The 24,937-nt window shown below is 37.1% G+C and overlaps 1 protein-coding gene across 1 annotated transcript in view; it reads left to right on the forward strand.

Annotated features, from left to right (window-relative positions):
• Positions 1 to 24,937, forward strand: part of NXPE2 (neurexophilin and PC-esterase domain family member 2) — a 94,700-nt gene that overhangs the window by 56,095 nt on the left and 13,668 nt on the right. The window contains 3 exon segments of the mRNA XM_082339790.1: positions 154 to 259; positions 21,479 to 21,865; positions 21,869 to 22,185. Coding sequence (XP_082195916.1) covers positions 154 to 259; positions 21,479 to 21,865; positions 21,869 to 22,185 — 810 coding nt within the window.

Consider the following 24,937-nt stretch of genomic DNA (forward strand, 5'->3'; position numbering starts at 1 on the left):
CATATGATGGAATTTCCTGGAAACTCAGAAGAGAGCAGTTGTACAGCACACAACCCTATTCTGGAAAAGTACTGAAGAGGAACCTAGGTATACACAGCAATGTTATATTTATTTGATTTAACGTGTGATTATTTCTCCTGTCCTCTCTTACAGGATTCTTGCTTTGTTTCCAAATGCTGTAGCTCATAAATTACTGCTGACGTTGATGTTTATCTTAGTTTTCTGGGTCATTTACTTCTCTTCCAAAGACCTTGAAAAGGTAGGAATTGTTTCCTTTTTCAGAATTTCAGAAAGGGTGACTTTGAATGCTCAGTGTGATCAATGAAAGAATTAAAAGTTAAAAGCATGTTATCTTAGCAACAGATGTGGATGAGAGGGCCCTTTGTTCAGCAGTTATTCCTTTGACACCATGTATTCTATTATTATTATTTTTTTCAGTGGCAGGTGGATTTACTGCCGTCTCTGTAGTGTCTGGCCCTGCTAACCATCCCTTCTAAACATTCTCTCCGACCTTGACCTCTGAGCCTCCAATCCAATTAAATCTCTGTGTCAGCCCCTGCTTTTTTCACAGGGTTTTTAAAAATTCTTTACATAGTTCAGTTCACATTTTTTGATTTTCCCTTTCTGCAGTCTTTTTTAAAAACTGATTTTGCTTTACTTTCTCCTCTTCTCAACCATTTAGTACAAATCCGATCTTTCGAAAATTCTGCTTTCATCATCTTCTTGACCTGATCAAAAACTTTCACCAATGGCTTTCACAGGTGGTAGCACTGAGGAGATCAACTCCTTAGTTAGCTATTCAACCTTCTTCTAAATTTGAACCCAACTTCTTTTCAAAGTATCTATTTCACCTTTGTCTAATACAAACCCTCAGCTCCAAACAAGAAGGACCACAAATGTAGGATGTTCAGACGATGATGTGAACTGGTAAATAGTAGAGCTCTCAAATCACAGCTCAGAAGCTTTCTCTCTGTGAGTCCTCTCTGTAAATATGTGTTTTCTAGATTTCTTCCATCAATCCTCTTCTTGTTCATGCTTGTACCCTTTAATTCATAGGCTCAGGTCCCACCCACCACCAATATTAGTGTTTCTTAAAGTGAGGTCTGGGGCTTCCCTGGTGGTGCAGTGGTTGAGAATCTGCCTGCCAATGCAGGGGACACGGGTTCGAGCCCTGGTCTGGGAAGATCCCACATGCCATGGAGCAACTAGGCCCGTGAGCCACAGCTACTGAGCCTGCGTGTCTGGAGCCTGTGCTCTGCAACAAGAGAGGCCGCGATAGTGAGAGGCCCGTGCACCGTGATGAAGAGTGGCCCCCGCTTGCCGCAACTAGAGAAAGCCCTCGCACAGAAACGAAGACCCAACACGCCAAAAATAAATAAATAAATTAATTAAAAAAAAAAAAGTGAGGTCTGGACACTCTCTGCACTGGAACACCTGTGTTTGTGCATGTGTGTGTAAAATGCAGATTCCTGAGCCCTACTCCAGAGCTACTAAAAAGAAATCTTTGGACTTGAGACTAAAATAATGAAGTTTTGAAAACTCTAATCAGAAAAGATACATGCACCCCGATGTTCATAGCAACGCTATTTACAATAGCCAAGACATGGAAGCAACCTAAGTGTCCATCCACAGATGAATGGATAAAGAAGATGTGGTACATTTATATAATGGAATATTACTCAGCCATAAAAAAGAATGAAATAATGCCATTTGCAGCAACCTGGACGGACCTAGAGTTTATCATACTAAGTTCATTTCAGCAAGTCAGACAGAGAAAGACAAATATTATATGATATCACTTATTTGTGGAATCTAAAAAAATGATACAAATGAAGTTATTTACAAAACAGAAATAGGCTCACAGGCATAGAAAACAATCTTATGGTTACCAAAGAGGAAAGTGGGGTCAGGGGTGGGGTAAATTAGGAGTTTGGGATCAACAGATACACACTACTATATATACAATAGAGAGTCCAGTGGTTAAGACTCTGCTCTTCCACTGCAGGGGGCACAGGTTTGATCCCTGGTCGGGGAACTAAAGATCCAGCATGCCGTGCGGCGCAGCCAAAAAAAAAAAATAGATAAACAGCAGGACCTACTGTATAGCACAGGGAACTATATTGATATCTTGTAATAATCTATAATGGAAGAGAATCTGAAAAAGAATATATATGTAACTGAATCACTTTGCTGTACGCCAGAAACACAACATTGTAAATCAACTATACTTCAATAAAAAAATAAAATGATAAAGTTTTAACAAGTCCCCCAGCTGATTCACATGTCCACTGAAGTTTGAGAATCGCTGCCTACGTACTTCCAGAGCTGAGATCTCTTCTGTGCCCCACTATTCAATACATTCATCGGTTATCTCCACCTCAATTCCACTAGTGTTACCAACACAAAGAAAAGCACACTGAGTTTACGCTCCTCTTCACCACCCTCCTTGGCAAAACAGGATCACCCAGAAACAAATTCTCTGCTCTTTCTCCGCTCTCTCCTCTGTTGCCACAGCCCATTAGTCAACCAAGCCAAAACTCTCTCCACAAGCAATCAGCCGCTAATCTCACAAATTCTACCTCCTAAATCTCTCTCAAATCTATCCTTTTATCTCCATCCCCAGAGTCTTGCTTTAGTCCAGTCCTTTGTCATTCCTCATCTATGGTGTGGAAATAGTCCTCTAATTAATTTCCCTGGCTCCCAGTCTCGGCCTGCTCTAATCATTCATTCAGCAAACGTTTGTTGAGTATAGATTGTGTGCCGGGGCTGAACTAGGTATTAGGGATACAGAAATATAGGACATCATCTTTATGTTCAGGAGTCTGAGATTATATTTCTAAAATAAAAATGCCGTGCTCCCAACTTCAGTGGGAACATGGCAGGGCCCAGACTTCCTGGCACAGTGTCTCGGTCAGGCTTTTTTATTAAAGGGTACAGAAAGCCTGGCCCAAGGCATTCTTGCACTGGCTGTTTCCTCTGCCTGTTCTTCCTCCAGGTTTTCACATGGCTAACACTCTTCCTTCAGGTTTTTGCTCAAATGTCATCCTCTTTATTTAGCACTAGAAACAGCCCCCACCCTACCTCTTAGTGTTTCCCTTACTCTGTTTGACTTTTAACTTTCTAAAATACTATATAATTTACTTATTTATTATGTTCATTGATTATTGTCTATCTTGACCTGCTATAAGGTGATCTCCATAAGAGAAGGATTTTAATCTATATTTATTTGTTGGTATATCCCAAGTGCCTAGAACAATGGCTGGCACGTAGTAGGTGCTTAATAAATAACTGTTAAATTACAAAATAAGGACTGTTCAGTGATCTAGGTGAGAGGTAATGGTGACCTGAAATAAGGCACTAACAATGAGGTTGGAGAAAAGTCAATGAATTTGAGACAGAATTGACGGAAATAGATTGACTGTGGTGAGGGGGTGAGGAGGTGGAATTAAGCAGTAATTATTCTAGATATGTACAAGTACATGACTGGTGATGCCATTCACTGAAGTATAGAACAGAGTAGGGGAAGTAGTTTTGGAAAAAAAGGTAAGTTTAGATACGAACAGTTTATGTTTGAGGTGCTTTTATGTCATCTAAATGGAAATGTTTCTTCAGTAGACTTGAATATAGACATTTGAAGCTAAGAAAGACGTGGTTTAGGAAAATGGATTTAGGAATCATCAGAATATAAATGGCAGCTTAACTCATTGGTGTCTGTGACAATTCCTTGAGTGAGCTACAGAATGAAAAGAAAAGGACCTACTGTATAGCACAGGGAACTCTACTCAATACTCCGTAATGGCCTATATGGGAAAAGCATCTAAGAAAGAGTGGATATATGTATATGTATAACAGATTCACTTTGCTGTACACCTGAAACTAACACAACACTGTAAATCAACTATACCCCAATAAAAATTTTAAAAAAGAAAAAAAAGTTGCTAGTGCTATTGCCCCGAAGAACAAAAAAAGCACTGGTCTGAGAAGTGAGTGGTAGGAAAGAAAGTGACTGATGAGAACTCCTGAGAAGTTTAACTGGGTAGGGATAGGGAATAAGCAAAAGTTAGTATAGCAGTTCTTTTTTTAATATGAGAGATACATGAATGAATTTAAATTCTTATGGAAAGAAGTTAACAGAAAAAAATTGGAAGCAGAAAAAAATGGTATGGTACAATTAAATAGGGCAAGGTGACAGAAAGTTGAATTGCCATATGACTACTTTTTTAGATTTCTAAAGCTGAGGTTAAGGAACAAAAAAATTTAGGTATTGGAGGAGTTGCCTCCTGGACATTGAGGTCTACTTGGAGGATATCAGGATTTTTTTTTTTAAATAAATTTATTTATTTATTTATTTATTTTTGGCTGTGTTGGGTCTTAGTTTCTGTGCGAGGGGTTTCACCAGCTGTGGTGAGTGGGGGCCACTCTTCATCGCGGTGCGCGGGCCTCTCACTATCGCAGCCTCTCTTGTTGCGGAGCACAGGCTCCAGACGCACAGGCTCAGTAGTTGTGGCTCACGGGCTTAGTTGCTCCGCGGCATGTGGGATCTTCCCAGACCAGGGCTCGAACCCGTGTCCCCTGCATTGGCAGGCAGATTCTTAACCACTGCGCCACCAGGGAAGCCCGATATCAGGATTTTTAATGATGAAGACTATAAGTCAGTTTCTTCAAAATTTTCAGGCAATGAGTAGAAGGTACCAATGACTAGAAAATGATGGATAAGATTATGTAGTAATTAGTGATAGTTGGTCAGATGTATCATGGAGAACAAAAGATCTTAGAGTCTTCTGAAAAATACTGTATGTATCAGTGTCTATATATATGAAATATATATGTATTTGAATTATATATTTATATTTATATGTATTTACTATATATATCTTTAATATATATTTGAAATATATATACCCCTAATATTTATATTTGAAAAAAATATATTTGAAACAGGTTGTTAAAAGAATGAGGCAACTGGGCTAAGAGAAATTGAGCATTGAATCCTGATCTACTATTATTGAATTATTATTGAATCCTGCTACTACTATTTTAAAGAGACTTTCCCCTTTATATGACTCATTTTAAGGGTCAGGCACAAAATTATTTGTTTTTCCTCACTCATATTTATGGTTCATATATTGTGTAATTCCATTGTATAATATTCTTGAAATAATGGAGGAATGGCAAACAGATAAATGGTTTTCAGGGGTTAAGGGATTAAGGAGGGGTGGGCCTGGAAGGGAAGTAAGTGTGACTAAAAAGGGCTACATGAAGGAGTTACAGATACAAGGAGTTCCTGGAACTCAGTGACAGTTCTGGTGGTGATGGAAATGTTCTGTATCTTGACTATATTCAGTGTCAATATGCTGGTTGTGATATTTTACTACAGTTTTACAAGATGTTATCATTGTGGAAACTGGGTAAAGGGTATATGAGGTCTCTCTATTATTTCTGACAACTGCATGTGAATTTACAATTGTCTAAAAATAAAAAGTTTAAGGTTTCCCTCATTGCTATACTACTGTTCAAGTTAAAAATCTCATTACACACTGAATCTTACACAAACCATATTTCCCTTAAGAGTTTAGAACCTCATGTGGTGGTCAGCTTGCCTTTATCAGACCTTGTCCAAATGTTCCTGCCTGATCTCAGGTGCTACAGGAATTCTAGGGAAACACATTAGGTTTCCCACTCAGGCTGAGAAACCTTCTTCTTGCCCCGTTTGTCTGGCTGAAGGACCAAAAGTAGGGATCTCATAGAATGGGAAAGGTTTGGGGAGATTGCAAAGACAAAGCTCAAAAGAGTTATCCCGTAAAGAGGTGGATGAACTCCTGGGCTCAACTCTGAGTTTAGCATGTGTCACTCTTACCCTAAATAGCACACTAAAGGCTTAGGGAATTCAGTTACAGCCTGGACCATTGCCCAGGTCCCAGACTGACCACTGGATGTTACATGCATGGGACAGATTCAAACAGTACAGCCAAAGGTTTTGAGAACTGAACAGACCTTGAAACTAGAGCCCACAAAAGGTGGGTTGGAACTAATGGCTTTAACCTAACTAGATCAATTGCCTGATTTAAAAAAATCAACATTATCTTTAGGGTTTAAACAAGATCCAGAATCTCACAGCACAGTAGTTAAAATATCCAAATATAAGCCAAAACTATTCAGCATATGAGGAACCAGGAAAATTACAACTTGCAGGAGAATAAGCAAAGTCACCAACCCTGAGATAATGTAGATGTTGAAATTATCAAAAACTTTAAAACAGTAGTTATAATTGTATTAGTTTTCTACTGCTGCTGTGACAAATTATCACACACTTGGTGGCTTACATGATACAAATGTATTATCTTATGTTTCTTGAGGTCAAAATTCCAGAATGAACCTCACTGGGTTAAAATCAAGGTGCTGGCAGTGTGCGCACCCTTCTGGACACTCTATGGGAGAGTTCATCTCCTTGCCTTTTCTAGCTTCTAGAGCTCGTCTGTTTTCTCTGGCTCCTCCATCTTCAAAGCCAGCAACTTTGGGCCAAGTTCTTCTCACACCACCATCTCTTTGGTTCTCCCTCTTCTGCCTCTCTTTTTTACTTTTGAGGACTCTTGTGGTTACTTTTGACCCACCTGGATAATTCAGGATAATTCAGTATTCCCTATTTTAAGGTCAGCTGATTAGCAACCTTAACTGCACCTTTGATTTTAATTTCCTTTTGCCATGTAACCTAACATATGCATAAGTTTTGTGCAATAGAAACACAGATACCTTATTCTTTTTCCTCAATAGGTAGGACGTTTTTTCTCTCTCAGGCTTCTATCATGATTTTTCTCTTTGTCTTTGATTTTCTGTAGTTTGAGATGATATGCTTAGGTGTAGATTTTTAAAATTATTTATCTTCTGTGGTGTTTTCTGAGTTTCCTGGGTCTATGGTTTGGTGTTTGTTATTAATTTTGGATAATTCTCAGCCATTATTATTTCAAATATTTCTTCTGTTCTTTTCTCTTTCTTTTTCTTCTGATGTTTCCAGTATGTGTATGCTATACTTTTTATATTTGTCCCATAGTTCTTAGGTGTTCTGTTCCTTTTTGCCTTTGCTTTTCAGTTTGGGAAGTTTCTACTGACATACCTTCAAGCTCACTGGTTCTTTTCTTGGCTGTGTTTAGTCTACTAACAAGTTCATCAAAGTCATTCTTTGCTTCTCTTACAGTGTTTTTTATTTCTAGCATTTCTTTTTGATTCTTTCTTAGAGTTTCCATATCTCTGCTTACATTACCTATTTGTTCCTGTATGTTGCCCACTTTTCCCATTAGAACCTTAGCACATTAATTATAGTTATTTTTAATTCCTGGTCTGATCATTCCAAAGTCTCTACTATAGCTGAGTCTGGCTCTGATGCCCATATTGTTGCTTCAGACTGTGTATTTTTTTTGTTTTGTGCATCCCTTGTAATATTTTATTGAAAGCTGGACATGATCTATAGGGTAGCTGGATTTGGGTATTTTCCTTCCCTCAGGTTGGTTAGGCTTTGGTAAACCCAAGTAATTTAAGTTCTGGTGAAATAGTTTCCCTTGAGGGCAAAGCTTGTTAAGGAGAAGAGAGCACTCTGGGTGTATTTCAAGATCATTATAGAAGAATTAAAAAGAGAGAAAACAAGTAAAATGGCAGCCCTAAGTCAAAACATATCAATAAATACATTAAATATAAGCAGTCCAAACATACCAATTTAAAGACAATGACTCAGAATGGATTAAAAAAACAGTGAACCAACCATAAATTATTTATAATACACCCATTTTAAATATAAGTAGGCTAAAAGTAAAATGATGGAAATAGATATGACATGCAAATATCAACCAAAATAATGCTTGTATGGATTTACTAATAACAAAGTAGATTTCAGAAAAAGAAAAACTACCAGAAGTAAATAGGATCATTATATAATGATAAAAGAATAAATTCATCCTAAATTTATAACCACCATACATTTGTATACAACTGACAGCTTCAAAATATTTCAAGAAAAGCACATAAAAATGAAAGAAAAAAAGGACAAATCCAAAGTTAAATTGTTGACTCCTACATTGCTCTCAGTAATTGATAGAACAAGTAGACAGAAAGTCAGTGTAGTGGGTTGAAGGGTGGCCCTCCCTTCCAAAAGATATGTCTGCCTGAAACCTCTGAATCTAACCTATTTAGAAAAATAATCTTTGCAGGTGTAATTAAGTTAAAGATCTTGAGATGAGATCATCCTGGATTAGGGTGGACCCTAAAGCTAATGACAAGTATCTTTTTAAAAGAGGAGAAGGGAGAAGACACACAAAGGGAAGGTGATGTGAAGATGATGGCAGAGATTGCAGTGATGCATCTACAGGTCAAGAATAGCAAGGATTGCTAGCATCCACCAGAAGCCAGGAGAGAGGCATGGAATATACTCTCCCTCAGAGCCTCCAGAAGGAATCATCTCTGTTGACATCTTGATTTCAGAATTCTGGCCTCCATAACTGTGAGAGAATAAATTTATGTTGTTTTAAGCCACCAAGTTTGTGACAATTTGTTATGGCTGCCCTAGGAATCTAATACAGTCAGCAAAAATATAGAAGAACTAAGGAATACAATAACTGGATCTGCTTGACATTTATATAACATTTCACCCAACAACAGCAGAATACATGATTTTTTCAGTGCACATGAAACATTCATCAAGACAGAACATATCCAGAGTCATAAGACAAACCTTAACAGATTTTAAAATAATTGAAATTACACAAAGTGTGTTTTCTGACATAATGAAATTACCCTGGAAACCAGCAACAGAACAAAAATTGGTAAATCTCTCAACATTTGGAAATTAAATGACACACTTCTATATAATCGATGAATCAAAGAGTAAGTTTCAAGGGACACTAGAGAATATTTTGAACTAAACAAAAATGGCAATATAACATTAATATTTGTTGTACACAGCTAAAGCAGTACTTAGAGTGAAATTTATAGCATTAAGTGGTTGTTCTAAAAAAGAAGAAAGGTACCAAATCAATAATCTAATTTTCCACCTTGAAAAACTATAAAAAGCAAGCAGAAAGAAGGAAATAATAAATATTGATATTATAGTAGAAATCATTAAAATTGAAAACAGAATACAATAGATAATACAATAGAGAAAATCAATAGAACAAAAGTTGGTTCTTTAAAATGATTATTAGAATTGATAAAACTTTAGCCAAACTTATAAAGAAAAAAAAAGAAAGAGAAGGCATAAATAACCAATATCAGAATTGACAAATGGAAGTCACAGACATTAAATGATGATACGGAAAACCACAAAAAACTTTATGAATATAAATTTGAAAACTTAGATAAAATGGATGAATACCTTAAAGACCACAAACTACCAAAAGTCACCCAAGAACAAATAGATGTTCTGAATAGTCCTAAATCAATTAAATAAATAGAATTCATAGTTAAAACTCTTCTGAAAAAGAAGTATCTAGGCTCAGATAGTTACATGGGAAAATTCTATCAAATACTTAAAAAATAAATAACACCAGTTTTACACAATATCTTTTTCCAAAGGATAGAAGAGAAAGGAAAGCTCCCAAATTATTTTATTAGGCCAGCATTACCCTGATGCCAAAACCAAAGACAGTACAAGGAAATAAAATAACAGACCAATATTCCTTATGAACATAAGTGCAAAAATTCTCAACAAAATATTAGCAAATCAAATATAGCAATATATAAAGAGAATAATATACCATGACCAACTTGGTTTTATCCCAGGAATACAATTGCTGGTTCAATGTTTTAAAAAGTCAATCAGTATAATCAACCATGTCAACAGGCTACAGAAAAAGAAATACCTGGTCATATCAATTTATACAGAAAAAAATATTTGACAAAATTCACAGTCATTTATGACAAAACCTTTAGGAAGCTTGGAATGAAAAAGAGCTTCCTTAATTCATTAAAGGACATCCATAGCAAATATACAGCTAATGTCATTCTTAATGGTGAAAGATTGAATACTTTATCCTTGAGATCATAAAGAAGGCAACGATGTCCCTTTTCACCACTTCTGTTTAACATCGTACTGGAAGGGCTAGCCATTGCAGTAAGAGGAGGAAAAGAAAGTAAAGCACATGTAGGTTGGAAATGAAGAGATAAAACTGTCCCTATTTGCAGATGACATGATTGTCTACATAGAAAATCCCAAAGAACCTACAAAAACATTTCTACAAGTACTATGCAAGTTTATCAAGGTCATAGGATATAAGGTCAACATAAAATTCAATTGTATTTCTATATATTGTATTTTTAGCAATGAAAAATTAGAAATAAACAGTATAAAGTACCCCACACAATGCCATTTACAAGAAATTAAAAAGTGAAATCCTGAGATAAAATTCTAACAAAATGGGGCAGAATCTGAATCTGTAGTCTGAAAACTATAAAACGCTGATGAAAAAAAATTATAGACATATAAATGGAGAGATATATTGTGTTCACGGATTGGAAGACTCAATATTTAATATGTTAACTGTCTCCAAACTACAGATTTTACACAATTTGAAACAAAATCTTCACAGGAATTTTTGTTGATCTAGACAAGATGATTCTAAAATTTATACGGAAAAGCAAGGGAACTAGCACAGACAAAGCAAGTTTTAAAAAGAAGAATAAAGTTGGAGGCCACACTAAAAAATTTCAAGACTTACTATAAAGCTACAATAGTTGACACAGTACAGAATTAATGAAGGGATGGATACAAAGACAAGTAAAACAGAATAGAAATTCCAGGAATGTAGCCATACAAATATGGCTACTTGATTTTTGATGAATGTAGAAAGGCAATTCAATGGAAAAATGAAAATTTTACAATATGGTTAGAACAATCAGCCATCCGTATGGTAATAAATGAATATCAACCTAAACCTCACACCTTATACAAAAATTAACTCAAGTGGATCAGAGATAAATATAAAGTCTAAACCCACAAAAGTTTTAAGGAAAACAATATCTTAACCACCTGTGGTTAGTCAGATTTCTTAAGTATAAAACTAAAAACGTAACCCATAAAATTAAAAAGTGATAAATGGGACTTTATCAAAACTAAAACATTTTCCTTTGTGAAAGACACTGTTAAGAGAATGAAAAGACAAGCTACAGACTGGGAGAAAATATTTGCAAATCACACATTCAGCAAAGCACTTGTATCCATAATATACAGCGAACCCTTGAATAACATGGGTTTGAACAGCACAGGTCCACTTACATGAGGATATTTTCAATAGTAAACATGACAGTACTACACGATCTGCAGTTGGTTGAATCCATGGATGTGGAACCAAGGATGTGGAGGAACTGCATATACCAAGGGCTGACTGTAAGTTATACTTGGATTTTGGATTGTGTGGAGGGTTGGTACCCCAGCCCCCGCATTGTTCAAGGGTCAACTGTATAAGAAACTCTCAAAATTCAACAGTAAGAAAGCAAAAAATTCAATTAACAATTGGGCCCAAAAACTTGAATAGATCCTTTACCAAAGAGGATATATGGCTAGCAAATAAGCAAATTAAAACATATATAATCAATATGGTTTGCCATTAAGGAAATCCAAATTAAAACTCTGATGAGCTGTCCCTATGTACCTAGTAGAATGGTAAAAAATACAACTAAAGAAAACCCTGCAATATCAACTGCTGGTAAGAATGTGGAACTCCTGGAACTCTCATTGCTGGTGAGAATGCCAAAAAATATACCCACTCTGGAAAACAGTTTGGCTGTTTCTTGTAAAGTTAAAGATACATTTACTTACCATATACCTTTGTAATTCCCACTCAGGTATTTCCTGTAGAGCAGGTCTCTCAACTGTAGAACTATTGATATTTTGGTCCAATCAGTTTTTGTTTTTGGGGGCTGTCCTGTGCATTGTCAGATAATGCACCTTGACTTCTATCCACTAGATAATAGCAGCAACTCTTCAGCCTCCCCACCCCCCAACAAACCCCCACTCTACTTTAGTTGTGACAATCAAAAATGTCTCTCAGAGATAGCCAAAAATCATATGAAAAGATGCTCAACATCATTAATTATCAGAGAAATGCAAATCAAAACTACAATGAGGTATTACCTCATACTGGTCAGAATGGCCATCATCAAAAGGTCTACAAACAATAAATGCTGGAGAGGCTGTAGAGAAAAGGGAACCCTCTTACACTGTTGGTGGGAATGTAAATTGGTAACAGCCATTATGGAGAACAGTATGGAGGTTCATTAAAAAACTAAACATAGAGCTACCATATGGTCCAGCAATCCCACTCCTAGGCATATATCCAGAGAAAACCATAATTCGAAAAGATATGTGCACCCCAATGTTCATTGCAGCAGTATTTACCATAGCCAGGACAGATAACCAACCTAAATGTCCATCAACGGATGAATGGATAAAGAAGATGTGGTACATATATACAGTGGAATATTACTCAGCCATAAAAAAGAACAAAATAATGCTACTTGCAGCAACAAGGATGGACCTAGAAATTATCATACTAAGTGAAGTAAGTCAGACGGAAAAAGACAAATATTATATGATATCACTCATATGTGGAATCCAATTTTTTAAAAAAATGATATAAATGAACTTGTTTACAAGACAGAAATAGACTCACAGATTTCAAAAACAAACTTATGGTGACCAAAGGGGAAATGTGGCGGGGGGAGGGATAAATTAGGAGCTAGGGATTAACATACACACACTACCATATATAAAATAGATAACCAACAAGGACCTACTGTATAGCACAGGGATATTCTGTAATAACCTATATGGGAAAAGAATCTGAAAAAGAATGAACATATGTATACGTATGACTGAATCACTATGCTGTATGCCTGAAACTAACACAACATTGTAAATCAACTACACTCCAATAAAATTTAAAAAAAATAAAATGAAGAAAAAAAAATAACTCCCCCAAGAAAACCCCCCAAACCCAAAAATGTCTGGCAGGCATTGCCAAAGCTTCCCTTCAGGGCAAAATCATAGAGCAATGAGAACTCATATTCACACTAAACCTGTACACGAATGTTCATACATACATGGATACAGCCCAAATGTTCTTTAGTAAGTCAATTGATAAACAAACTCGTACATCCATACAATGGAATATGCTCAGCAATGCAAATGAACAAACTACTGACAACAATATGGACAAATCTCAAGGGCAATATGCTGATGGAAAGAAGCTGGTCTCAAAAGGTCACATAGGAACTTCCCTGGTGGCGCAGTGGTTGAGAATCCGCCTGGGAATGCAGGGGACTTGGGTTCGATCCCCGGTCCGGGAAGATCCCACATGCCGCGGAGCAGCTAAGCCCGTGCGCCACAACTGCTGAGCCTGTGCTCTAGAACCCGCAAGCCACAGCTACTGAGGCCATGCACCACAACTACTGAAGCCTGCACTCCCTAAAGCCCACATGCCGCAACTACTGAGCCTGCGCGCCGCAACTACTGAAGCCCTCGTGCCTAGAGCCCATGCTCCACAACAAGAGAAACCACTGCAATGAGAAGCCCACGCACCACAACGAAGAGTAGCCCCCGCTCACTGCAACTAGAGAAAACCCGCGCACAGCGATGAAGACCCAACTGCAGCCGAAAAAAAAAGATCACATACATGATTCCATTTATGTGACATTTATGGAAAAAAGGTGAAACTATAGCTATGGAGAATAGATCAGTGGTTGCCAAAGGTTAGGGGAGGAGGGAGCATGTTATTACAAAGGGCCAGTGTTTGGGGATGATGAAACTGGTCTCTTTTCTGATTGTGATGGTGCTTATACAAATCTAGACACGTGTCGAAACTCATAGAATTGTACATTAAACAAAGTCAATTTTACTGTATTTTAGTTAAATGAAACAAAACAAAAAACAGCATATATACCTGAGGTCTGCTCACACCAGTTCCTGTGTTACCTAAATTTGGTGAATCTAGTTAGAATCCGGATGTACTTGAAAATGAGGAGATTGGAAACAAGACAAAGATGTAGAATCTGCCCTTGTCTCTCAACATCATGCCTTTCCATGACTCTTGCCTCTAACACTTCCTTTGTTACCCCAATGCCTTATGCAAAATACCAAGGTATGCTTGAACTAAAAAGAGAAATTGTATCCCAATTTCCAAAGAGATGATAGCTAGGGGTAGGTAAGGTTCTCATTCTGGAGTAAAAAAAATTTAAAGAGCCAGTGATTTGCTATTCTTAAAAGGCACATCTGAAATTAAATAAGTTTATTCTATTATTATCTCTCAACACAAATGTCCCATGTGTAAAGAACCCTACTTTAAGAGTGAGGAAGTGAGCCTTCATCGAATGCATAATCACAAAAGTAGTAAATGGTGATACCAGGAATCAAAACTTACTGCTCTTTTTACGGTAGTATGTAATCACTGTATCAGGGTTGAAGGAGACATTTTTATTTTCTAGGAATATCTCATGTCTTATTAAGCTATCTATTTTGAGTCTTCAGCAACCTCACTCTCAGAGAAGATCCCCAGCTCTTTAACTTCAGAGTTTGTCTCCTCAATCATTAAGCATCCAGTGTTGGGGAATGAATCCTGAAAACAAGAATCCTAATAAAACCAAGAATAAACACACCTTAGCCCTGAGTAATCAGATGAAAACTCCGCTCTGGAAGTCCCATGTCAAGAAGAATAAGTTACAGTTCTTCAAAATCCTCCACAATGTCTTTATCATCTATTAACCTAGACTCTTCTTTAATTTGGTTGTTATTGGGATCTTTATAACATAAGAACTTTAGGATATTTGTTTTTATAAAGAAATCAGGAAGCAGAATTGCGTAGCTATAATTAATGAAAACCATTGTCAGAAAGAAGGAAACCAGGATGGCTGATTCTGCTTATTAGTTTGTTCCTCAGAGCTTCTCCAAGCCCTTTAAATACTTAGGTTAGACTTTTTGCTCTTTTTTCTTTTCTTTTTGACATTAATTGCCTTCTTGACTCAAAGAATTGTTCTTGATGGAAGGTTAATGGTTCTGGACTTATGGCCACAGTTTACAGATATGTAGTAAAGATAAAGTTTTTTTTTCTGAAAGGAAAAAAATCTCAGTGCCAAGAATAGCTCTGCCTAAAAATCCTCTCTCCTCCTCTCTATCTGGTAATCTTCCTCTCATCTTTTGAGAATCAAATGTCATCAGCTCCGTGAAGCAATTCTTTTTTAAAAAATTATTTATTTATTTATTTATTTATTTATTTAGGCTGTGTTGGGTCTTCATTGCTGTGCATGGGCTTTCTCTAGTTGTGGCGAGCGGGGGCTACTCTTCATTGTGGTGCGTGGGCTTCTCATTGTGGTGGCTTCTCTTGTTGCAGAGCACTGGCTCTAGGTGCACGGGCTTCAGTAGTTGTAGCATGTGGGCTCTGTAGTTGTGGCTCGCGGGCTCTAGAGTGCAGGCTCAGTAGTTGTGGTGCATGGGCTTAGTTGCTCTGAGGTATGTGGGATCTTCCCAGACCAGGGCTCGAACCCGTGTCCCCTGCACTGGCAGGCAGATTGTTAACCACTGCGCCACCAGGGAAGTCCCCGTGAAGCAATTCTTTAAGGAAAAAAAAAGCTTTATTGAGATATAACGTACATAACATACTATTCACCTATTTAAAGTATATAATTCAATGATTTGGGGTACATTACATTATTAATTGTAAAAATTGTGGTTAAATATGACATTAAACTTTAACATTTTCACCATTTTAAAGTGTATAATACAATGGCATTACTAACATTTATAGTCACCAGTATCTATTTCCGAAACAGTTTCATTGCTCCAGATAGAAACTCTGTGACCATTAAACAATAATTCCCATTTTCCCCTCACGAAGCCATTTTTAACAGTCTGAGGCCAAGTTTGCAGCAATCTCTTTTAGATGCCCATGGAGTTCTCCTTATATATCTTTCAAATTATTCACTTTTTGTAATAATAAGTTTACACATTTGTTCCTTTCACTAGATTGGTTTTTCTGGGTATATAATCATATCAGCTGCAAATAATAATTGTGTACTTCCTTTCATAATTAATCAGAAATAATTAGTTAAATTAAAATTATTATTAAGATCAGTAAAAAGGGCAAAGAGTATCTTTACCATAAGAACCAGTAGAGTAGATCTTTCTTTCTACCCACTTGATTGAATCTAGATAGACAAAAGAATGACAAAATCCAGTCATACAAAATATGAAAAACTGATTCTAAAGTTTATATGGAGAGGAAAGACCCCCAGGGTAGGCAAATCAATATTAAAGAACAGAGTCAGAGGACTGACGCTACCTGACTTCAAGAATTACTATAAAGCTACAGTAATCAAGGCAGTATGATATTATTGATGAAAGAATGATGAACTAGTCAAGGGAACAGAAAAGAGACTCCAGAAACAGAACCACATAAATAAAGTCAACTGATGCTTGACAATGGAGCAAAGACAGTCTTTTCAATAACTGGTACTGGAACAACTGGTCATCCATCCATGCCAAAAAAAAAAAAAAAAATCGAGACACAGAGCTTACACTCTTTCCAAAAATTAACTAAAAATGAATCATAGACCTAAATGTAAAATGCAAAACTATAAAACTATAAAACTTCTAGGAGATAACAAAGGAGAAAACCTAAATGACCTTGGGTATGGAGATGACTTTTTAGATATCATACCAAAGGCACAATCCATGAAGGAAATAATTCATAATCTGGACATCTTTATAATTAAAAACTTGTGCTCTATGAAAGGCAAGAGAATGAGAAGAAAAGCTGCAGACAGAGAAAGTATTTGCAAAAGATACATCTGACAAAGAACTATTATCCAAAATATACAAAGAACCCTTTTTTTCCCCCTCTAGGATTATTTGGCACATTTTCATGGGAAAAAAAATTAAAAACCACTGGATACATATATAATACACACACACAGAAACTGAAGCATTTCTCTGTAGAGTCTGAAATATGAGCTTTTAGATAAGGCTGTAGCTGTAGAGAGCACATCAGTTCCTAAACTGAAAGATTCCCTTATTTATCTCGAAATTGCCGTGGGAAATGCTAGCTGTGCAATTCTAACCATCTTCTCCTAAGGGAACAGTCTATCATTGCTTAAACATGAAATGTATCTCTACTACACACATATCCTTTGCCAAACCCATTTGAAAAGCCATTTATTTGGAAGGTTTATTTGATCAATCTACTTGGTAGCCAGAACACCTTCTAGTTCTGCAGTCAAAATTTGGAGCATATTTTCAAGCAGAACTGGATTCCATACATTAAAAGATAAATGTGAACTAAAACTTAGTAAAAGAACCCATAGTAACCACATCAAGAGGAAAGGTTCACTGCTAAGCTACGTCAAAATTATACTTACAGAAAAGGCACGAAATACATATATATTAAAAATTTATGGTCAAAATAAACCAGCTAAGCTGTTTAATTTATTCCCTTCTTGTCAACCAAAGAACTTCTCTAGTGTGTGGTACAATTTAGTGGTTAAGACTACAGGTTCTGGAGCCCGCCTCCCTGCTGTTGAATCACACTTCCCACCACTTACTAGCTCTGCATCCCTGGCCAAGTTATTTAACTTTCTCAGGGCCTCAGTTTCACTTTCTGTAGAAGAGGGGAAGCAGTTCTACTAGTTTCATAGGGTTGTTGTGAGGATAAATTAGAAAATACAATTAAAATGGTTAGAACAGCATCGACGCAAAGAAAACATTTGCTAATCATTATTGTTAATGATACTGTAATTTTTCATTTTGTTTCCCAATTTCCATCTAAGTCTTCCAACTTAAAATATAAAATTGTTGTTAAGGGGAGATTGGGTGTGTCTTGCTTTTGTCTCCACATGTCTCCACAGCTAACACAATACAGGGTGCATAGCATGGATTCACTATGTATTTTATGGAAGAAGGAAGGGAGGGAAGGAAAAAAGAGAAATGAAGGAGGGAGGGAGCAAAGGAGGGAAAAAGAGGAGGGGAAGGGAGGGGAAAGGAGAAGAAAGGAGAGGAGAGAAAATAAAGGAGTAAAACTGAAAATGTATAGTCAGGAGTAGAAAACCAATAGTAATATGGCATGATTTCATGTTTGGGAGTAGAACTCTCTTAATAATTTCACAGATAACTTGATTGTTCTTTATGTAAATCTACTTATTTAATACTTTTGATATATATGTACAATCACAACTGTTTGAATACATTGCAAGTGTGCTTTCTGGTTAACTTTCCAAATATTTTAAAGCATTTAGTTCATTTAGTTTATACACGCACATTGAAAGGTAGGAGGAAAAACACAGAATGAAGCATAAATTCATGTACACAGGCTAATTCAAAGTTAAGCTTTTAGGCTTGTTTACCCTAAAACCCATTTCCGGCTTTCCGACCAATACAGAGGTGCCTGAAGGCTGGTTGGAGTGGTGAGGCCTGAGGCAGCTTCTGGAATTTCTGAGCAGCTCTAGTCAGTACAAGATGGCTCCAGTAGTCTTGAGTTACTTGGACAGTCTGCTGCGGCAAACAGACGTCTCACTATTGGATCCTCCAACCTGGCTCAGTGACCATATTATTGGGTTTGCCTTTGAGTACGTTGCCAACAGTCAGTTTCATGACTGCTCTGACCACATCTGCTTCATCAGCCCTGAAGTCAACCAGTTCATCAAGTGCACGGGCAACCCAGTTATTTAAAAAAAAAAATTACATGGGTAGATATTGACCAAACCATTAGGTGTTTCACTTGTTAATTTAAATGTACTATGATCTTAACAAGAAGTAACAAAATTGTTATTCTATTTAAGAGAAAAAAATTTTTTGGAAGCGATTATTTACCAGATAGTGAAATTATGATCATACATGATAATAAAAAAGGATGACAATAATGTAATAAAATGTAAAAATAAATTCAAAACATGTAATTATCCTGGTAATTTAACTAAATCTAATTAGAATGAATTTGGGTAGTCTAAGTGATCTAGTTTGGCTGACTAGATTTTTCCTTAATAAAATAGTCAATTTTTCTCTTCACTTTGTACCTGATAAACTTAGTACAAATGTACTTGTTTATAATTTGAGGTGACGTATTTTCATGATTTTCCAGTAGTGCTAATTCTTATAGAACAAATATTTTCTCAAAATATTTCTCAAATATTTTCTCAAAATTTTGTGCTCTACTGATAGTGTATTTTTATCCACTAAATAAACATTTTCTTGTTTAAAAAAATAGGATTGAATACTTAGATAATGAAAGTATGGAGAACAGTCTAAGATTAGAAGCAATAGAATTATGTCACAAAGGAATTTTTCAGTGGTTTAACTATAAATTTAAATACTTCTAAAAATGTCAAGATATGAACTGATAAAATATTTTCTGCAAAATTGAGAGACTAAATGTTAAGATGTTTGTTATATAAAGAACTGATGTCAACCGAGAAATTAAAAAACATTGAAATCAAAATAAAAAATTCAACAAAGGAAATAGACCATATGGAAGAGAAGAAATATATTAGTAAAACCAGTGTTTGAGGGAAAATAAAGTTGAAACACACTAGTATTAAAATAAATGTAATTTAAAACAATAGTAAGTCTCCATTTTCACCTATCACATTTGCAAATAATTTATTTTATTTTTTAACATCTTTATTGGTGTGTAATTGCTTTACAATGGTTTGTTAGTTTCTGCTTTATAACAAAGTGAATCAGCTATACATATACATATATCCCCATATCTCCTCCCTCTTGCGTCTCCCTCCCACCCTCCCTATCCCACCCCTCTAGGTGGTCACAAAGCACCGAGCTGATCTCCCTGTGCTATGTGGCTGCTTCCCACTAGCTATCTATTTTACATTTGGTAGTGTATATATGTCCATGACACTCTCTCACTTCGTCCCAGCTTACCCTTCCCTGTCACCGTGTCCTCAAGTCCATTCTCTATGACTGCGTCTTTATTCCTGTCCTGCCCTTGCAAATAGTTTTAATGACAATGTTTTACAATTTAACCAACAGTATTTAAAGTGATGAATTTTGTAAGGGAGACTTAATTGAGATATCCAACTCCTTTCTCTTGGTGAGCAGACAGCTATCCAAACTCCTCAGTCAGAAAATGGATTTTGTATGACTCTTTTATTCAGGCAATGATCCAATTATTAAAATATGATATATGTGATGTTATATAATTGTTTTGGCATAACTAAATATCTTGTTCCAGAAAAATCTTTGACTATAGTTATGACAGGGGAAATAAGACACCTGGGCTTCAAGCCTTTCTGTGTAAATATTAAACAGCAGTCCACTTAAAAAGCAAAACAAAGCAAAACACAAACAAGCCAATTAAGAAACAAACAGGGGTGGTTTCCAACCCCAGCTTCACCTATGTCATTTTAGACCATGGCTAAATGTACCCCCATGGGGCTTGAGAGATTCCTGGGACCTGAACAGACTTTAAATTGGTGGTAATATTTCCTCCAATTACCTCATTGTCCAGGTGAATTCATGGCATTCATTGTCAGCTAAACACACTTTTGATATGACTAAATATGTCTCTCAGTACTCTTGTTAAGGAGCATTATACATAACTCTTACACTTTGCTGCAATGATAAAAGAGACACTGGTGTGGCATGACAGCTAGTCTTACATATTGCTGGTGGCAATATAAACTCTTGAGAATATATTTGACAGTCAAGAAGAATGAAAATGTTTATATTTATACTTTGGTTGATTGATAACTTAATTCAATAATATATGATCTGGTACTTCCATCCCTAGGAATCCATCATAAGGAAGTAATCCTGTATATGAAAAGTTGGAAAATATCCAAATGTGATGTAAAATGGAAATGAATAGCTAGAATCCAATTGTCCAATATCATTGGCCACACAACCCATTTTACATCCTCTTGATGGAGTATCATGTAACCATTAAAAATGATGGTGAAAATTATGTAACAATATTAAAACGTTTATAATCTATGGTATTATCTGCAAAAAAGTATTAGAACTATATTTTTAGTATGATTACAACTAGATAAAATATATGTATAGAAGGAAAAAGAAAGGACATAATAATTAAAAAATACTATAAACATAGCAAAGCTTAGGTAGGATCATATTTTTAAAAATATGCTGTTTTCCATATTGCCTATAATATGGCTATATGATTTTCATAAAGAAAAATAGGCCAAATAAGGAGATGGTGAAGGGAAACACAAAAATCCAATCATTAAATAGTATATAATTATTCTATATATTTAATTTTTAATCCAATGGTTTCTAGAAGAAATCATCAGCTGGCAGCACAGGAAGTCACATTTCATGGAAATTAATCCTGTGATTCCAAAACTGAAAACTAGTTAGAACCCATTTTTGATACGTGAGTGCATCTACTGAAATGTATGTAAACTAAACCATAATAATTTATGTTGAAAAACAAGCCATATTATTTGCTGATAATATATCCCTTTTCTCTCAATACTTCAGTTCTTGTTCAGCTTGAGAAACCCTATCTCTCTGAATCATTGGAACACCTTCAGAAAGTCCTTCTACCCAGAAGCACCACCCGATCCAGAATTTTCACCAACAGAGACTGAGCTGAGAATAAAGGGGGTCATGGAGAAACTAGACCAGCTGAGCTCCACCACCAGCAGCACACACAGCAAAGCCACCCTCCTCAGCCCTCAAGACACATACTGCAGGGGGGATCAGCTAGATGTCCTGCTGGAGGTGAGGGACCACTTGGGATGCAGGAAGGAATATGACGGGCATTTCCTGAGGGCCAGGATGTCCTCCCCAGCCCTGAAGGCAGGCGCTTCGGGAAAGGTGACAGACTTCAACAATGGCACGTATCTTGTCAGCCTCACCCTGTTCTAGGAGGGCCGGGTGTCTCTGTCTCTCCAGCTCATCCACCCCAGAGAAGGCGTGTCGGCTCTCTGGAGGACAAGGAAGCAAGGCTATGACAGGGTGATCTTCACAGGCCAGTTTGTCAATGGCACCTCCCGGGGCCTCTCTAAATGTGGCCTGACCCTCCACTCGAGTGCTGAGCTGTGCGAGTGGCCGCACTATCGCGACCAGGAAGCCTTCTACTGTGTGAAACCTGCACACGTTCCCTGTGAGGCGCTGACCCGCGTGACCACCAGGAATGCAAACATCTCCTATCTTAGAGAGAAAGAATGGATCCTTTGCCACAGGTAAACGGGCCTTCAAACACAATCATCGATACAAAGAGGGAGACTTAGGTTCAGACCAACACTGCCTAATAACTTTTCTTAATCAAGCTCCCTTACGTTGACTAGGTTATAATCAGAGATTCAGTGCAGATGGTAATATATTCACAGGGTCCCATACAGGTCACCTCTACAACTGTGGTTTTATTCATCCTGAACTATTTGCTAAAAGGAGTACAAACAATGAAGCAATTCATGTAGGTCTATAGTTCTCCAGAGTTTGTAAAACTTCCAGATTCAGGAATTTTCTGGAGACCTATATTTTCTATAATGTATTCCATGGAATACCAATCCTATAGAGTGTTAATGGATGCTATGCAAAAACAAAAATAAAGAACAACAACAACAACAAAAACCCCCAAACAAACAAAAAACCCAAGGGGAAGGAATGCTATCATTACTTAGTCTACCTCACCCTTTACATCAAATGAGTCACCAAATCCTGTGAATTGTACCTCCCAAGTATCTCCTGAACCAAGCCACTTCACTCTATTGCTGTTGCCTCTATACTTGTATAAACTATCATCCTGCCTCAATTAGATTATTACAACAATCTCCAGAGATGTTTCCTTGCTCACAGCCTTGTTTCCTTCCTATTCACTCTGCACCCAGACCAATGTTTTATTTTTCCTTGCTCAAAACACTTAATATGATCCCATTGCTGTAAGGATGAAATCCAAAGTCTTTAATATGTTTACAAGGACTTACCTAGCTCTGAAGCCCCTTACCTCACCTTTCTGCTGCCTTGCTCTCTGTCAGTCAAATTGAACTCCTTTAACTTCACAAATGGACTGTGGTGTCTCTCAGCTCTGGCATTTCACAAGCCTTCATCTAAACGTCATTTCCTCTATGTTTGGGTAAAATGCTAGTCCCATACTCTTCCATTGCATTCTATTCTTCCCCAATCATAATACTCATTACAATATTAAATTTCAGATATATATTTTATACCCTCTGTTAAATTGTAAGCTCTGTGAGGCAATAACTGTAACTATTTTTTTCACCATTCATTCATTCAATTTATAAATAGCACATTCTATATTCCAGACACAGCTCTAGGTGTTGAGAATTTAACATTGTAGTGGGGTAGAAAGACAACAAACCAATAAACAAATAGATTTGTAACATAAGGCCATCAGAATAAGAGATCTGAATGTGATGGTGAATGCTATTTTAAAAGCATGGTCAGGTAGGACCTGTCTTGAGCACGAATCTGAGGATGGGTCACTCAGTAACCCGAATGAAGTGAGGAAGTGAGCCATGTGAATTATGGGGAGAACGCTATTTCAGGAAGAGGAATAGAACCTGAAGCAATGGCATGCTGGAATGTTCCAGGAACCATGAGGGGGGACCAGGGAGGCTGGAATGCAATGAGAGAGGGAGAAAGGAGGTCAGGCGAGTAGGCAGAACCTTAGAGTATCTATTAACTTTAGTCTCTGTTCCTTCAAGTGGGATGGAACACAAAACATTTCCCAAAATTACTTGACTGTGGACCACTTATTTATTTATTTATTTATTTATTTATTGGCTACACCGCGCGGCATGCGGGATCTTAGTTCCCCAACCAGGGATCAAACCTGTGCTTCCTGCATTGGGAGCACAGAGTCCTAACCACTGGACTGCCATGGAAGTCCTGGACCACCTATTTAATGGATCATTTTCAGGGATTGTGGTTCCATAGTTTGGTAAATGCTGCTGTAGAAAGGCCTTGGTTTTCAGAAAAGCAAGTTGGATATCATAATATCCTGGAAATTCAAGTTCAAATCCAATTCAAACATTATGATGACACGAGGGGAGGGGGCAGGATACAACAGACCTTACCTGGCTACAGGATTTCCTTTCCACTCCTAGGTCACCTTTACTTCTTTTTGTTTTCCTGGTCAAGGTGTGAAAAAATCCATTTATCCTATGGCTCAGCCAAAAGAGGCTGGATTTTTTCAAATAAATATTTTACTGAAAACTAAAGGAGACATAATCATGGAGACATAAAGGCCTAAATAACTGCAAAGACACAGAGACCTTCCTGTCTTGAAGGTCTCAGAACCATGTCTTAACTCTATGGGCAGAGACTACCTGTGCTGATTCCATATTCCTTGTTGGCCACATCTGCTCCCTCTTGAGATGGTCCTCCTTGCAGCTTGGGTTGGACACTTGAACACTCTCCTGGCTGCTCTCAGGAAATGCTAAGTCCCTGGTCTGGCAGATCTGCAGATCTGTATTTTGGGTCTAATCATGCTTCTCAAGTGAACTATGCTCATGACAATAATCTGCCTGACCCCATTTTACTTCCCAAAAGACACATTTACTTCCTGGATCCCCTGCTCTATTCAAACCATCTATTCTCCCCTGCCTACGCCGCCCCCCAGCCCCCCCACCCCACCCCAATGCATGGAAGTAGATATCTCAATCTTCTCAAAGGTGATTTAGTGCCCACACAAGGAACAGTTGGCTTCATTGGTGATTCTGGATCCAAGAACTCTCACGGATCATTCTATCACTAAGCTCTAGGGCCCCTTCTTAGGCCCACGCCAGGTTCTGTGGCATCTTTCTTTCCCACAAGTCCAGGGACTAAGCCTGTTTCTTTTTCATTTGTCACAAAGTAAATACATTTTCCTACCAGGGTTCTCTCTCCCAACCCTAGCTGCAGAATCAGATGCTACCTCCTCAGATATTCACTTCTTCAAAGTTAAAAAGTCTTTTTTCTTCTTAATTTAAG

The sequence above is a fragment of the Balaenoptera borealis genome, assembly GCF_965194805.1.
Source record: "Balaenoptera borealis genome assembly, chromosome: 11".
Taxonomy (NCBI): Eukaryota; Metazoa; Chordata; class Mammalia; order Artiodactyla; family Balaenopteridae; genus Balaenoptera; species Balaenoptera borealis.